Source organism: Castor canadensis, chromosome 6 (assembly GCF_047511655.1).
Source record: "Castor canadensis chromosome 6, mCasCan1.hap1v2, whole genome shotgun sequence".
In the NCBI taxonomy this organism is placed as follows: Eukaryota; Metazoa; Chordata; class Mammalia; order Rodentia; family Castoridae; genus Castor; species Castor canadensis.
This window is the reverse complement of record NC_133391.1, coordinates 123,921,682-123,939,516: the sequence shown is the minus strand read 5'-3', so window position 1 is coordinate 123,939,516 and position 17,835 is coordinate 123,921,682. Positions and strand designations below refer to the sequence as shown.

Genomic DNA, 17,835 nt, shown 5'->3' with positions numbered 1-17,835 from the left:
GAAACCTTGATATTATTGAAAATACCAGTGTTCATCATTTTAATGAATGTCTACTAAGTGTGTATATTTTTTGTAGCATTATGTAATTACATTCATAACACTTGGTGATATAAGCATTATGATTTAAAATTCTAAAGATTAAACAGGTTGAGTGCCCAAGTTAGAAAGAAAAACCCAAGTTTACCAGTTTCTGAAGTCCATTCAAGGAGGCCTACGTGGACGAAATGTTGAAGAACATCACTTTTCCTAAACATAGTTATACCTAAGCTCATTTATATTCATCACATTTAGATAACCAGATTCTTGGAATATATCCCGAAAGGACCAGAAAAGTTCTCAAACTGTGCAAAAGATGGGTTATTTAAGTTTTTTACTCAAAGTGCTCATTTGGTGTTTTGTTGTTGTTGTTTGGTACTATTAGTTACTTTGGCACTCCTACAGAACTCAAGTTTTTTCACTAACGTAATGAAGGATACCATCAAACTTAAAGTATTTGAATTAAAGTTTGGCTAATTCTCTATTAATTTATGTAAGTTAATTCTTTCTGCAATTGCTTCCTATTTATTGAAAAATTCTAATTACTCATGTCATCAATTCCACTTATATCCTTGTTCTACTTCCTCTAGTTCATTCAATAAGCTCTGTTTGAGTATGAACTGAAAAATTTGACATAATGTTACATGAAACTATGGGGGAACAGCCTGAAAAATAACTGAAACCTGTAAGAGTTAGTCATTATATAAAGTTTGAAGCACTACATATTAGGCTTCTACCAATGAGTTACTTCTGGAGCAATTTATCATCACTCTCCAGAGATTACTTACTCTAGAAAGCTGGTGATATAGTCTCGACTGCAGGCAGACCAGGAAAAAGGATTGGTATTTGCAGTAATGTGAGCTGCCATAAGTTTTGCTGCTTCATGACCTTTCGTCCCACAAGAATTTCCAATTCCATCATGGTTCATACCAAAACTGTTTTAATGAGGAAGAAAAGTAAGAAACATAAAAGAAAGAAGTAAGAAAAAAAAAATAAAACAAGCAACCCTCCCACAAATTCTTTATTTCCTTATTTGATCATTTATTAGCCTTATCAACATATGCCTTCAATTAAGACAGATCAAATCCTCTAAAGAAATGTAGGATTAATGTTAAAGAGACCAAGGAATAATTTAATGAAATATGTTTAACTGTCTTTACATTTATCATATATTCTCATATGCTATCTCACATGGCTCAATATCTACTTGAGCAGAAAAGGAAATACATAGTAACCCTCACTTTATAGACGAGAAAACTGAGATTTAGGAAAAATAATGACCCTTTAATGATCACACAGTAAGTGTAGAAACTGTTAGTAGAATCCACCTTTTAACATGCTAGTGTCCATCCTACATAACTGTGCTGAATCCAAAAGAATTATAAAAAAAGATGGCTATGATTCATTGAATTCTAGGTTACAGGCCAAACACAAAAGCCCTTTTTCTTAACACTGATAAAGGAAACTTAAATACATACATAACTTATGTCTGTGTGTGTTTTCAAAACATCTTGAAAAACCCTGACATGTTTAAGGATTATGGAAAGGACTGTCTTTGTCATGTCTTCATTTTTCAAAGCTTTCTCTATCATTTCTGTAGCCATTCTTAGTTCTATGTGTGATGGTTGTTATAGGAAAGTGTAGAAAGGTAGTTGAGAAGAGATAAATCCTCTTGACATTGTAGAGATATATGATGTTGGTCTGAAATAGGGTACTAGATAAAAAATTAAGGTTAGATTTGAGACATATTTAGGAAGCAGAGAAGGTTTGTCTGCATAAGTACACTATGAAAGAGTTAAGTGAAGACGTAACATATGTCCACATGTGGGGGGGTAAGGAGGAACTAACATAAAGCAAAGAAAAGAAATGTATGAGAGCATCTGGAGCCCTAAAGTGAAACATCAAATAACCTTCCAAAAACAGTTGGAATATTCAGTATTCTAGATTGACATCAACACACTGGAGTCAACATCTTTGAATGGTCTTTTAGGACTGTGAAGGTAGAGTTTCAATTGCCATATTGTGTTGCCCCTGTGGAATATGGAGCCAAGAAGAACCAATGTAATACACTGTTACAGTGTTGCTATGCTGTAGTAAAATCTTTTATCTCTGACACAGAAATACCATGTCTTTTACTATCATCCATACAACATTCATAGGTAACTTATTAGTTTATATATGGTAAAATCAAATCTCAAATTCAATTGAGAGAAAAAGGGTTTTTGTTTTGTTTCCTTTCAAGCAAATAAATTGTATGTAGAAGATTTTTAAATATATTTCTGAGTGGAAAACACCATGAATTCCCTTTCATATTTGGTATTTCTCTTTATATACCAAAAGTCAGAGGCTGATAGGAAGATCCCAGTCTGAGATCAGCTCCAGGCAAAAGTGAGACTCTATCTGAAAAATAACTAAAACAAAAAAGGCTGGGAGCATGATTCAAGTGGCACAGTGCAAGACCCTGAATTCAAACCCGAGTTCCATAAATAGATGAAATAAGCACATTTCTTATTTCTAAATCATTAAATTAAACCTTCCCCTTTTTCCCCTAACATATCACCCAAAAGTAAAAAGAATAATAAGAGAAAGAAACAAACTGATATTTAAGGAAAAATAGAAAACTTCTAAAACCATAAACTGCAGTTTTAGACTCTTGTATGTGGGAGGGCAGCTGAATACATCAAAGTCAAAGAGAAGTACAGAGAAACATGAGAAGCATACCAATAACTGAAAATGCAAGCTAAAATGAGCACAGCATGTTTCTACGAAGTTAAATGCAACAACCTGGAGAGAAAACCCAACATCCCTTCTTAAGACCAATCAGAACATGGGTGCAAGTTGTTGAAACATACATCCTTCTTACAGCTGTCCAAAGAAGGATAGGCTGAGCAAAATGGGGAATCATACAAGCTTTGTAGGAAGCAGTCTGTGGGTGAGGAAAGATCCAAAAGATATACAGCCACACTAGCAATTTTACAGAGAAATAAGGAATTTGAATCATAAAAAATATTTGTATAGCTAATAAATTCCTAACTTATTGGGGCTTTAGCCCAAACCCCACATAAAACTTCTACAAATAATTCTTCCCAAAAAATCAAGCTCATTCAGAGATATGCAGTTCAAAAGAAACTAAAAGAGAATCTACAAATATATTATTTTTATAAAGAACAGGAAAACACAAATAGAAGACAAAGAATACCAGGCAGGAAAACTTTTGCTACAGAAAATGGAAAAACTGAAACATTATCATGAATTTGAACAAAGTTAAAGAAGTCACCATTTTATAAAAACATACATTTAATGCAGAATCATAGTAAACAAACTGGTTTCAAAGATAACATATTTTTTGGGCAATCAGGACAAAAGAAAAAATCACCTAAACAATGGCAAAACAATCAGAATAGCCTCATTTATCTTTGTGGTAGTATTTAACACGTGCAGACCATAGAGTAATTTTTGAATATTGTACCCAGTCAAACTGAATAAAAATCTAATAGTGAATGAGAACTAAAGGAACAAAGGTTTTATGAGCTATTCTTACAAAAGTTGCTACAACTTCAGCCTTGTTTTAAAATAATGTAAAAGTCTGATGGCTTATTGACGTTATTTGAGTTTCACAGCAGGAAATATATGCAACGCAAGTAAAATTAGAACAATTAATTCCCCTGTCATACTTCCTAATTATATTTCCTTGTAGGTATTTTGTTTTGATGAGGTTGTTTGTAGTCTCTCTTAGTCTCATAAAATATACTTTAGATCATACATATACTTAAGAGATAACAAAACATCTGCAGTCTAAGAAATAATTAGGCAGCAAACATCTATGCTTTTTCCATCAAATTTAAGAAATACAACATTCCAGAATAATAAAACATTGTCTCTCATGTTCACCTTTATAATTATATTCCTCTTCTTCCCTGAGAATGACTATCCTGATTTCTGTGGCAATCATTCTTTTTTTGTTTTTGGTGGTATTAGAGTTTGAACTCGGAGCCTACACCTTGAGCCATGCCACCAGCCCTTTTTTCTTGATGGGTTTTCAATACAGGATCTCACGAACCATTTTTCCAGGGCTGGCTTGGAATGGTGATTCTCCTGATCTCTGCCTCCTGAATAGCTAGTATTAAAGGCGTGAACCACAGGTCCCCGGCGGTAAATCACTCTTTAGGTGGTATTCTTTATGCAACTTTAAGCAATATTTGTTAATTCTGCTAGGTTTTGAAATCTATGGAACTAGAATCAAACTGTATGTATTCTTTTATAACTTGCTTCTTTAATAAAGTCAGCTCAAGGCTGGCAGAGTTGCTCAAGTGGTACAGCACGGGCCTACCAAGGGTAAGGTCCTTAGTTCAATCCCTGACAGCGCCAAAAAAAAGTAGGATCAACTCTACTGAAAGGTCTAACTGTACATCATTTTCATGCTATGTACGATTTTACTGCAAATATACTTGGCAACTAGTAGTTTTTTAATGTTAGTTATAAAGTGGATTCTAAAACCATACTAATAATTTTTATATTTTTTCACTAATATCACCACCCTCATAAAAGAATTCTTTAAATACCAGGAAGCTTTCAAGTCATGTTGACAGATATAAGCTCTCCTACATTCTGATTTTTGCTCAAGAGCTCAAATTTTGTCTTTGGCAATAAATAGTGCTAGTTGTTTTTCTTTCTCACTTTTGTATCCTTTTTCTTTTTCTTTTTTGCTTTTTTGTGCTGGGGACTGAATTCGGGGCCTCACATGTGCTAGGAAAGTGCTCTACCACTGAGCTATACCTCCAGCACTCCAGTCATTTTTTACTGCTTGTTTTTTTATTTCTTTTTTTGTAGTACTGGAGTTTGAACTCTGGGCATACACCTGTCAGGCAATATTCTACTGCTTGAACATGTCTCCAGCCCTTACTTGCTTGTTATTTTTTGGATAGGGTCTTGTACTTTTTGCCCAGTGCCAGCCTCAAACTACAATCTTCCTATCTACAGCTTGTTGCGTAGCTGCAGTCACAGGTGCATGCAACCATGCCCAGCTTGTTTGTTGAGATGAGATTTTGCTAACTCTTTTCTTTGGCTGGTCTTAAAGAGCTCCTCCTAATCTCTGCCTCCCAAGTAGTTGGGATTATAGGCATGCACTATTACATCCAGCCCTCAGTTATTTTCCTTAGTAACAGGTTTATTCACTCTTTTTATCTTTAGCATATATTAATTGGACAAAATAATAGGTTTCATACTTGCAAAATAATAAGCTTCATATACACATATAATGTTCGACAGTCATATTCACCTTTTCTATCATCCTTTCTTATCACCTTTTTTCTCCTTCCCATTTTCCCATTTTCTCCTTCCACATTCTCAATGGTCCCCTTTTACTTTCATGTCCTTTGGATTTTTTTTTTTTTTTACCTCTTAAATATGTGAGAGAAAACAAACCATTTGTTTTTGTGGGACTGGCTTATTTCCCTTAATATGATGATACATCCATTTTCCTGAAAATGACACAATTTCATTCTTCTTTATGACTGAAAATAACTCCATTGTGTATATGTACTACATTTGCTTTATCTATTTGTCCACAGATGGACACCTAGACTGATTGTGTAACTTGGCTATTGTGAACTGCAGCAATAAACGAGTATGCAACTGTCTCTGCAGTAACCTCACTTTTTGATTTCTTATGGTATATACTCATAAATGATATACGTAGATCATATGTAGTTCTATTTAAAACCTTATGAGAACCTCTGTACTGATTTCCATAGTGGCCAGACTAACTTGCAATTCTAACAACAGTAAATAAGTATTCCTTTTTCCCCCTGCATCCTTACTGACATTTGTCCTTTTTTGTTTTCCAGATTGTTAGGAAAAACGCCACTCTCAAAGAAAGCTCACGAGAAAACTCACGTCCATAGAGCAAAGTTCAATGGCAGGCCCAAACTGCCAGGCTGGCCAGGGAAAAGATGGCGCAGCCCCGAGCCTGGGCGAGCAGTGGCTTTTATAGAAGGGGGAGGGTAAGGAAGTTAGTACAGGTGCTGTAGTCTCTGGTAGGGGTGGGGCTGTCTTAGAGCACAGGAATTTGTTTAAGGGTGGGGCTGCCATTTTGGCTGAATCACAAAATGGCGACTTATTGTTCTATCATTCCCCCATTTTTTCTTTAATGATGAGGGTAAATGGCGACTTATTGTTCTATCATTCCCCCATTTTTTCTTTAATGATGAGGGTAGGGGCTGAGGATCAGGAATTGGGGCGAAGCATCGGTCACTTTAGCTGCCTCCTGCTGGCAGGGGGCATTGTATGGGGCAGGATCCTCAGGCTCCTGTGTCCTGGTGGGGCCCTCAGAGCAGTCCCCTGGACGGTTTTGGAGAGATTGATATCCCTGGAAGTACAACTGGTTAAATTTTTGATTAGCAAGAGCAGACATGTATGTGATACAAGGGAGGAAGCTTAAGAATAGGAGAGCGAGAACATAGGCATTAGGATGGGCATTGGCCAGGAGAACCACTGTGAAATGTTGTTCCCCAGACAATTTCAAAAGTCCTCCAACTACAGAGAGAAATGGGTGGCCATACATTATCTAAGACCCAAATAGGAATATTAGGAGGAGCATAAAAAGGCGTTTGCTCAGGGACTACATACCTAGGGATCTAAATTCTGCAAAATCCTATAACTGCCAGGAAAGCTGTAAGCTGTCTTATGGTATGGGGGTTAGGAAACAGAAGATTGGGTTGATGCATTTAAGACTCAGGGAGTGAGTCTGTCCCTTTAAGGCCACACCTAGGTAGGTGACCTGTGGGAGGCAGGGGCTGTCAGGATTTAAATGTAACACTCTTGGGTAAAAGAAAGCTTTAGCTCATTATTTTATATAAGTTGACACTTTTAACCTTTTAAATGTTTGTACCATATTCAGATAAAGTATAACATAACACTATTACAAGGTGGTCATTTAAGACACATAAGCAAATATATAAATGAACTCTGATTTAGTAGTACTTAAAGCTTGACAAGATCAGCAGAAAACATGAATAATTTCTTTGATAAAATCTTTCTCTGGAATGGTTTTTTGTAGATGTTACTCAGAGCAGAACAATATTAAGATAACCTTGTTATTTCATAGACATAGAGGATTTGATTTTAGTTTGACATGACCCTAAAAATCTTTTAGGCAACTCTTAGATTATATTCAACTTTAACTTGATCACACACTGAAGTTTCTTGTTATGCACTTTTAAAACTTACTTAGATCTTTATATAACATACTAAACCCTTTGATGGCTTTTTATCCCTCCTATTTGAAACAATCTTTAGGATAAACCCTTGTTTTAAAAATCCCTTCTCATCCAAAAAAAATTCCTTTTTCCTTTAACGTCTCAAAAAATACATTTATTACCTATCTATATCCTTTCCAGTTGTTTACTTTGTAACTTGTATTTTAAAATTAACTTTTATAAGAATTTTAAATTTATTGTAGGGGCTGGAGCAACTAATTAGTAGCCCTTATTGTTTTTAGGAATAGGCATAAGGACTCATCGTCCCTCAGGCTTGAGCGGATATTGTTTTGGGTGTGGAAACTGTGAGGGATTTTTGAGTTTTATTTGAATAGGGAGGGCCATCCTGGCTCACCCTACACTCATCTCATCAGTCCACACTGTGGAATCTCTTTGTTTCTGAAGGAGGGGGCAGCAGAGATAGCTGCCTGGGGGGAGGAGAATTTGAGCCTTTAATTGAGATAGTAAATCCCGTCCCAGCAGGGACACTGGAGTTTTAGGTACTATGGGGAAAGAGTGACAGAAGAGGAGGTCTCCCCAAGAGCAGGCCAGAGGCCAGGTAAACTAGCGCTCTAGGGGCTGGCCAGATTTGCCCCAAGCAATAACTTTTGTCATTGGACTAGGGACCAGGAGAAAAAGGTAAAACAGAGAAATGGGCTCCACTGTCTAGGAGGAAAATGGCCTTTTGTTTTTCTGCCATTATGGCTCCTCAACACTGATGCCAAGAAGTAGAATGTGGCCAGGAGGCTTGGACCCATCAATCCATAGGAAGAGGCACCTCGCCTTCCATCTGGTGATGGGGGCACTTAGACCTTCAGTGGTTACCCTTGCAGAGGGCAGGGTCCCAGTTGGGGGTGGGGCTGTCTCCCGGGCTGTGCCCCTTTAAGCATTCTCTGCAGAAGTGCCCCTCCTGTCCACCACAGTAGCAAGTTCAGGATACAGGCCCCAGTCGGGTGGGGCCCTCTCTGAGAGCAGCATGAGACCATGGTGTCTCTTATCTTTTTCTCTCCTGTTAGTAAGGTCCTGGACATACAGATGTAGCCATAAATACAGACGTGGCTAGCTGTATTACTTGGTTCAATGACTTTTCCCTTCAGACACAGTCTGAGTTTTTTACAAATATCTGGGGCTGACTGTTAGAAATTTATCTTTCAGGAGAATCTCTCTCACCTGTGACTCTGAGTCCACCATGGTATGCTTTCTGATAGGTTGTTGCTGTAAAGTAAAGTTGTTATTTTACATTGACACCTGACACTCTGGAGAGCAAGTCTCTGAACTGTTCTGGGCCTCAGTTTCCTCACTTGAGGAATGAGGGATCTGGTCTAGATTAAACTATGTTTTTCTACTATGAGATGGCTGAAGTGACATTAATGCCACTTATCTTCTTTACCATTTTTTAAATTTTATTTATTTATTTATTTATTTATTTATTTTAGTAATGCTGGGGAATTGAACCCAGGGCTTTGCACATGCTGGGCAGACATTCTCCCATTGAGCTACTTCCTCAGCCCCAAATATTATTATTAACAATAATATTTTTTATTTTTACTTTGGCTGTACTGGGATTGAACTCAGGACTTTCTGCTTGTAAAGTGACACTCTACTGCTTGAGCCACATAATCATTTCCAACCTGAGTGGCCTGGACCAGAACCCATTGCTTTTCTAATGAGAGAAATTTGTATAGGGGACCTCAGTTTACTTTTTACTTTTTTACTTTTATAGAAAAGGTCTAGTTGGAGTATGGTATTGTAATTTAAGGAACCCTGTGAAGGCCACTTCTCTTGGTCACCCAAGGCATACTGAGGCCGACCTCAGTACAAAGCTTCCAACATCTACCAGCCAGAAGACTGGAAGATGCAGGTCCCATCTAGAAAGAACAAAACGTTAGGATCCTGTCTTTTAGCTAACAGCAGGCAGCCTCTTTAATAAAGGCTACCTTTTTAACAAAGAAATCATTTGTAAAGTTAGAGAAGGGCATTCAGAGGGCATTCAGGCCAATAACAGGGCCATACGGGACAACTAGTGTTAATATCTGGAGGGGAAAATTTACGCTGAGGCCAAAGTTATAGAAAATTCTAAATGAGAAATTTAGACACCACAGTAATGTCTATTTTGTTATTTGTGGAACTGTAACCTTGAGCTAATAATTGGCTTACAAGGGCTGGGTCTGATACCCTGAGGTGTGAGGTGGGGCTAGGAGCAGGACTTGTGCAAGGTGCCACTCCCTCCACACACACCTGGGACAAATGACCCTGACTTCCTAGGCCTGATCCTGCGGCCTGTCGCCCCTCCCCCTTTCCTGTGTACTAGGGGAAGTGGCGGCGGGCTGCAGCCATCGCCATGTGTGGTTGGTGGCCCAGGATGTACTGGGTCCTCTCTATGGATTTTCTTAGCTATGGCAGGCGTTTTTGCTGTGTCCAGGAGCCTGCATCCTGTGCACAGGTGCGCCTGTTTGCTTTCCCTCCTCCCCTTGTGGGGGTGGAGTTAGAGCATAAGCGTGGCAGCTGCAGGTTTTTGTAAGTGCTTTTGTAAAGCAGCTAATTTAAAGTTACTTTAGACTGAAAGGCCTGGCAAACTAGTTGGAATATCATAAGTCATAAGGTACCATGCTACAAGTTTTTCATGGGAGGTAGGGTCCCAATAAGCCCAGGGAGGGGAAGGCAGACAGAGACAAAGGACACGTGGTGAGACCATGGAGGAGGCAGAAAAGGTGAGCTGACATCTTAGGTAAGGGAGGGGAAGGCAGAGCCTGGAGGCTTGACACACGCTTAGGGGATTAGCCATCACCTGTGTCTCTAGGTTGCTCCCATTGATTGGTACTAGCATGCTTTCCCCAAAATGAAACCTCCACTCTCCGGTCGCCGAATAAATCCAGCCCACAAGAAGGGAGCATGAGCTCTCCCAGAGCTGGAACCACTTGATGCCAGAGTTGGCAAGGAGTGGCTTGCTTAGCTCCATGACACAGAAAGTTTTTCAGGAAGATAGGAGGAGATAGGTATGGTAAGCAATGCAAGAAGTCTGCTTACATGGGGAAGGAGGAGGTTTGGGAGAGGAATTCACTGATTTAGAAACTGGTTTACAGGCTAATAGAATCTGTGCAGGTTAACATAAAGTACAGAGGGAGGATTTGATGCAGGGATAGGGAAAGGATTGGACGTAGGAAAGTTCCTTCCATTTACCAGCATGCTCACAGAGATTGCATAGATCCCTTAAAATATTGGGATTTAAAGTGCCATTAAGTGGCCATTTGGAGGCATTGTCCAATGGATATTTGGGCCAGGCCTGATTATAAAGAAAAACGAGCTTTCGTGGCTTAAAATCAGGCGTTTGGTGGAGGGGCCCAAGGTTGGCCAGGAGACATCCCAATGGGGAGTCTGAAGGAATTTGGGACAGTCCAACTCCCATGGTGAAGGTCTGACCTGAGGAGAGATATGGCGGGCGTCCCCAAAATATCAGGTCCTCAGGAGAGAGAGAGAGAGAGAAATGTGGAAAACAACCCCCAGAAGGAACGTCTTCACTACCGGTCGTCCACAGTCCCAAGTGGGAAACCCAGTTCCAGGGACAAGAGCGAGCTGTGACCTAGTGCTCGGGTTTTCGAGGAAATGAGAGAGAGACCACAGCTCTGCGTGCGAGGAGGACTCACCGAGGGAAAGCGGACCTTAAGGGAAGATTGGCCGGTGGTGGATGGTGGTTGGAGGCGCGCTGGGAAGAAGGAACTTCCCTGTGAGTTCCCTGTCAGCTAGTGAGAGACTGGCACTTTCTAGGATCGGGGGTCCCGGAAAAGCAGCTCAGATCCTGGAGGAAAGCCGGGAGAGCATGGTCAGTGCCAGGAACTCAACCCGATCCTGGGTTTTGGCACCAAATGTTAGGAAAAACGCCACTCTCAAAGAAAGCTCACAAGAAAACTCACGTCCACAGAGCAAAGTTCAATGGCAGGCCCAAACTGCCAGGCTGGCCAGGGAAAAGATGGCGCAGCCCCCGAGCCTGGGCGAGCAGTGGCTTTTATAGAAGGGGGAGGGTAGGAAAGTTAGTACAGATGCAGTAGTCTCTGGTAGGGGTGGGGCTGTCTTAGAGCACAGGAATTTGTTTAAGGGTGGGGTTGCCATTTTGGCTGAATCACAAAATGATGACATTATTGTTCTATCACAGATAATACCCATTTTGACCAGGGTGAGATGGAATCTCAACATAGTTTTGATTTGCATTTCCCTAGAAATTTTGAATACTTTCCATGTATTTGTTGGGCATTTGTATTTCTTCATTCGAAAAGTGTCTGCTTAGCTCCATTGCCCATTTATTGATTAGATTATTTGCTCTTTTGGTGTATAATTTTTGAGTTCTTTATATATTCTTGACATTAAATCTGTATCAGATGAACAACTAGCAAGGATTTTCTCCCATTCTGTAGGCTGTCTCTTTATTCTTAATTGCTTCTTTTACTATGCAGAAGCTTTTTAATTTGATGCAGTCCCATGTCAATTCTTCCTATTACTTCCAGAGTTATTGGCATAGTATTCAGAGCATAAATTCTTTTTCAAGTAAATTTCTGCCAACCATCTCTAGTTGCACAGTTGTTCTTTCAAGCAAGAGTTGTATTCCAGGGAAAAAGCAGGTAGTTCACCTCAAACAATTAATGATTTATGGAAGATTGCTTTTCCTGTGACAATTGCCAGACTAAAGTATAAAGCAAAGAGTGCTTTACATTTTCTATTTTGTAACACAAAATATTCAAAAGACAGGCACTTAGGGTTCTGATTTAATAAAATTAATAATTTTGATGTCACATCAAGAAAAAATGATTTTGGTGTTACTGAGGACTGAACCAAGGGCTTCATGCTTGCAAGTGTTCTACCACTTGAACCACACCCCAGCCCCAAGGCTATTCTTTTGTTCCTTTTTTTTTTTTAAACATTTGTATTCCTTTATAATAGTGGTGCAGGGTGTTTGTTGTGATGTTTCCATATATGCTTATGATGTACCTAGCAGGTTTGGGTTCTTCTTCTTTCATTTTTTTTAAGTGAAACCTGCATGGGATTTACTGTAAGTACAGGCAGCAATGAATACAATAAGCACTAGTACAGTGGCCTTAATTCATACTAAGGTACCAGCATTTACACCCCCATTGCCTTTGCACAATCAGTGTAGACATCAACACCAATTTTTAAAATGGTAAATTAAAATTTTGTATTATTATAAAGATATTTTTTATCTGAAAGTGCCTCAAAGATCCCGGGGATCTTAATTTCAGAATCACTACTCTAGGATATATGTGGAAAATAAATTATGGGTCATATACTATGTAAAATTTCAAGTTTAGTATATAATACCAAACAACTTATCAAAATGATTGCACCAATTTACATTCTTATAGTGTACAAGCATACTGACTGCACTCTATCTTTGATATTATCATACTTCTTAATTTGTGCCAATCATGTAGGATATAATTTGCATTCAATGAGTGTTAGTTAGAGTAAACATATTTTAATATTTTCATTAATCATTTAGATGTCTTCTTTAGCAAAATGTTCAAGTATTTTGAACATTTTCTATTGGGTTGTCTGAATTTATTAATATGTAGGAGTTGTTTGAACTCTTGAAATTCTTGAAATGGGACTGTGTCAGTTAAACATGTTGCACATATCTTTTCCTAAAATGTGTCTTTTCATTTTATAGTATTTTTGATTGAGTTCTTACTGCTAATTGAATTGGTCACATCATGTTTTTCATGTCTTGTTTTAAAAAATCCATTTTTACCTTAAGGTCATGGGGATTTACTTCTATATCTTCTGAAATCTTTAACAGTGTGATTTCCATATTTAGGTACTGCTGGAACCTACAGTAAGAGTATGCTTAGCTTTGTAAAGACTGGGTGTGGTGGATCAAACCTTTAATCCTAGCTACTCGAGAAGCAGATTGGGAAGATTGGGCTTCCAAAACCAGTTTGGGCAAAAAGTTTCTGAGACCTAGCTATCTCAATCAGGTATGCACTATCATGCCCAGCTAAAACATTGATTCCTCACTGGAGCCTACAAATATCTGGTAACTAAAACGGGATAAAAGACTTAGCATCTCTGTGCTCATGTCATATCTGTCCCTTTTGCTACTTCAAAATATTTGAGTCAAAGTCTACACATGCAAATATATTGATCATCTGAAAAATGTTTTGCCCAAGACTATAATACAAGGCTAACTTGGGCTAATCACCCACTGAGATCATGTGTTTCTTCTAACCTATCCTTGCGATTTCTCAACAACTCAGCTCTATAATAAGGCCATGGCATTTATGTAAGATGATGACACCTGCTATAATTCATCAGTTCCAGAATGAGGCTGACCACCTCTCAGCCCACCAAGTACAAGATTAAGATGCTTATGCACAAAACATCTTTTGAAACTTCCCATGACAAGTGGACAATTACCAAACTTTAGCCAACCCATAAAACCAGTAAAAGCCTGCTGCTTCCTTTGTTCACAGCAGCCTGGTCATCTCTGAGCAGTGCTGACTCCCTCCAGCTTGACTGGGCAGGCTCAAATTGAAGTCCCAATAAAGAAGCCTTGTGTGTCTTGTTCATAACATGTTGCATATTCATATTTCTTCTATTTCTATGTCATAAGGTCCCACCATCCAATATCACCCTTATACTCCAGCTTCTGGGACATACACTTAGAGCTAACCATAGGGGTTCCATGATACTGATAATTCCCTAAATGAATGTCAAGCTGAACTAGTAAAGGTCTTACAATGTGAATTGGATATAACTAGTTAGCATAATTTGCTTTAAATAGACTCCTGTTAGTTATAAGGCAGGAAGAACTGGGAACTAGACCAACTTAATAAAGTTTATAGCACAGGAACAAATGAACATAGAGTTGCTTTATTTGAGTTACTTTATTAGAGTTTTTTTTTTTTTTCTTCCCCAATATTGGTGTTTGATCGAAGGGCCTTTCGCTTGCTGGTCAAGCTCTCTAGCACTTCAGCCACACCCCAAGTCCAACAACTACACTGTACTCCAAGCAAAAGGTACAAAGGCAAGGCTAAAGCAATAGGGAAGACAGTGGTTATGGAGTGTAGTTTAAAAGAGAAAAAATAATACAACTAGTTTTGCCGGGTCTGATCAAAATCACTAGCAATTTAATTTCTGTGGGAAATGATGAGTTTGAAGTGGATTAGATCCTAATCCATTTTTTTCATATGCAAGCAACATTCTTAAACACAATTTAAAATAATACATAGGATTTTAAAGATTACGACTATCCCTTGGGGAAAGGGTGAGATACTCTATTCATTTAGCCTAATCTCATCACTTGGCCTAATTAGCAGGATTTATTTCTTTTCTTTCCTCCCCAATTACTTAAGTTCTAAATTAAAGTTCCCTCACTAAAGCTCATGTTAGGTTCTTTACCTAACATGAGAAAAGACCTCCATTCAGTGCATAAGAGAAAATTCAAGAGTTATGTAAATCACCTATTAATTAATCCAGTATGTTGAAATACAAAGGTTAATTAAAATCCTATCAGATAGGAAACTGGCACTAAGATTTCAAAATTAATATGGGAAGTAAAGAGTCAGAGCCAAACTGGTTTTTAAGGAGCAAAGATCTTCAATATCTATTGTAAAGCTATCATATTAAAAGTGGTATGAAATTGGCAAGGGGAAACTTTTAAAATAACAATAATAAAAAGCCTCAAACAAATGTGGAACAATATAAACATCTGTTAAATCTAAAAGATAGTCACACACATATCTAACACACACACACTATTTTAAAATAAAAAAATCATAAAAGTGCCTATATAGTAGAATACATATATCTGAATGTATACAAAATATTTTTTTATACAACTTAGCACCTAACTTTGTGAAATGATTTGGTTCTAAAGTGTTGAAGCTAATCTTTGGTACCTTGAAATAAATTACTCCAGAAATAGTGGTATAATTTGTTATTGTATGTTCAGGAATGGCTCATATACACCCTATTCAACCTATCCATACTAAATCAGTAGCTCTGAAGTGAGACATAATATGTAATAACATTACTGGAACTGGTAAGTAGGTAAAAAGGAATATAACTAAATTTTTTCTTTAACACTTAAATAAAGGCAGACTTGAAAAGGAGAAAATAAGTAAGAATTACTAAAGAAGTTCTAAAGGGAAGTTGTAAGCAGTATCAAAAGTTCTGTAAATTCTGATTCTATTTTATACCTAAACTTAAATTTTTATATTGTTCTTATTTTAATTTATAAAGACATACCAGGAATACTACATACTCTTAATCTTAACAGTTTTGTGTTTTTTATTTGGTTTCTATTTGGTTAGAGGAAGATGCTCTTGAAATAATTGGTTAAGTTGGAAGAAGGGAAAAAGACAAAAACTGATTTTAAAAGATATGTCCCTCCAGAATAGGATCTTTGTTTTCATCATTACTGTGTCCATAATACACTACATCTATCTCAATAAATATCTGGTATTTATTTAATACACTTCTTAACACATTGCTGGAATTAGGTGAACTATAAATCTCCAGAGTCAAAAAAAGTTCACATGAGTGACAGATTATCTCTTGATTAACTGCACACTATAGGAGACAGAATTTGAGAAGTATCCTATGTTTATACCTCCCTTGATGGTGACTAATGTAATAAAAATATAAAATATCTGATAGATTAAAAAGGGGGAAAAAGGAGCGGTTGGGTCAAAATAATGGCATCATCATCAGAGAAAAAGTGTTGGTTGTCTACACTAAGACAGATCTCTAATACAGATTATTAAATTAAGCTTGTATAACTTAGAAAAAGTCTATCATGTGAATCAATCTACTGACACACATGGTTTTTTTCAAATATTTTATCTATAAATTAGATCATTTTCTTTTTAGATCAGTTACCTGTGAAGCAGAATATAGCAGAACATAATTTCCTTACATATGATAAGCATGTAATTATAAAGGACAGAATTTATATATATTTTCATTTTTTAGGATATGTAAGAGACAGCTCATTTGTGATTATATTTCATATCATTTCATCATATATGTATGCCCAACTAATACTGTAGAAGAAATATAATGCATTTTGTACTACAACAAAATAGCTTACTTTTGATTTTGGGACACACTTTTTTGCTTTAGAGATTTATAGCAATGAAGACTACACATAGCCTACTGAGTACAAATTTAACATGCATTTAGTCTGTAAATTCTTCTTAAAATCACAACAGATGTTTGCAAATCAAAACGAACATCTGTATAGCTAAGGAAAATCTTTAAATGCCTAATTTAATTTTTGTGTCGTAAGCAAGCTTAATTTGAAAGCAGAAGATAATCATGTTGCTAACATGTCATTATCGTTTTTTGTTTTCTATGCTTTTTTTTTTTTTTTTTTAAGGTGGAACTAGGGTTTGAACTTAGGGCTTCATGCTTGCAAAGCAGGCACTCTACTGCTCAAGCCCCACCTCCAGTCCATTTTGTGCTAATTATTTTGGAGATGGGGGGGGAGTCACAGGAACTATTTGCCCAGGCTGGTCTTGAACTGCAATCCTCCTGATCTCAGCCTCCCAAGTAGCTAGGGTTATAGGCATGAGCCATCAGCATTCAGCAACATCATTGTTTTTGTTAAGTAATTATGGCATTTCTCTGTCAAGCATTTCATTAAACAATCACTAGTACATAGAACATGTATTTTTAAATTCTGCCACTAAAGGAAAAAAAATCAATAGATGTTATTATTCCATTCTTCAAAGAGATCTAATGCATCTACACTTATAAGATTAAGCAGTTTCCTAATGTTTTTAATATAACAAAAGTTTTAGAAAGTAACTTTTTAAAGTGATGAGATAATCAGTCTAAATTGTAACTACAAAATGTCAAAGTTAAGCCTTCCCATTGTAATAGAAAACTATCAGGGAATAAAGAGACATTCTTTCTTTAGAATTACTTCCCAATAGTGACCTGTTTTTATTCATAACTGATCTTAACTATGAATTACTTGTTACAATAAAGCAAAGACAGAAATTAAAGGACATATCCAGAATCTTCTGTAGCTACATCTGGCAAACATTTTTAGAATTAGTAGTTACCCAGTAAGATAAATATTACAATTTGATCATGTGTATTTAAAAACAGATTTGGGGATTTAACTCTATTTTTGAACTTTATATATAATTTTCTAGAACAAGTAAACTAAAGATATTGAGTTTATGTAGAAAGATATTTTCTGAGGGTTGTATCTAGTAGAATTTAGTACTAGACTCTTTCTATATAAGTACAAAACAGTGTTCACATTTAGCATAAGAACTTCTAAGTTAAAGTTAGATTTCCAAAATCCAATGAAATCACTATATTTGCATTTCTCCCACTACTACTTTATATATTCTTATTTTCATCCAATTATAAAAATGTCAAGGTCTGGGCAGAGGGGAGAAATGACCCAAGCATTGTATGCACATATGAATAATAATAATAAAAAATGTCAAGGTCTACAAGACACAAGCTATTGGAGATACACAAAGATAATGAGGAGTGTATATATGGGTATGTGTAA

General features: G+C 37.1%; 1 protein-coding gene across 10 annotated transcripts in view; it reads right to left on the bottom strand.

The window, feature by feature from the left end:
* The window catches only part of Adamts6 (ADAM metallopeptidase with thrombospondin type 1 motif 6), a 269,601-nt gene that overhangs the window by 141,442 nt on the left and 110,324 nt on the right, over window positions 1-17,835 (bottom strand). For all 10 annotated transcript variants that reach the window (XR_012449159.1, XM_074077393.1, XM_074077392.1 and 7 more), the window contains one exon: window positions 825-971. Coding sequence is in view for 9 of the 10 variants with exons in the window: in XM_074077393.1 (XP_073933494.1) it covers window positions 825-971 (147 nt within the window). In the remaining variant the exon portion in view is untranslated. The remainder of the gene's footprint in view (window positions 1-824; window positions 972-17,835) is intronic.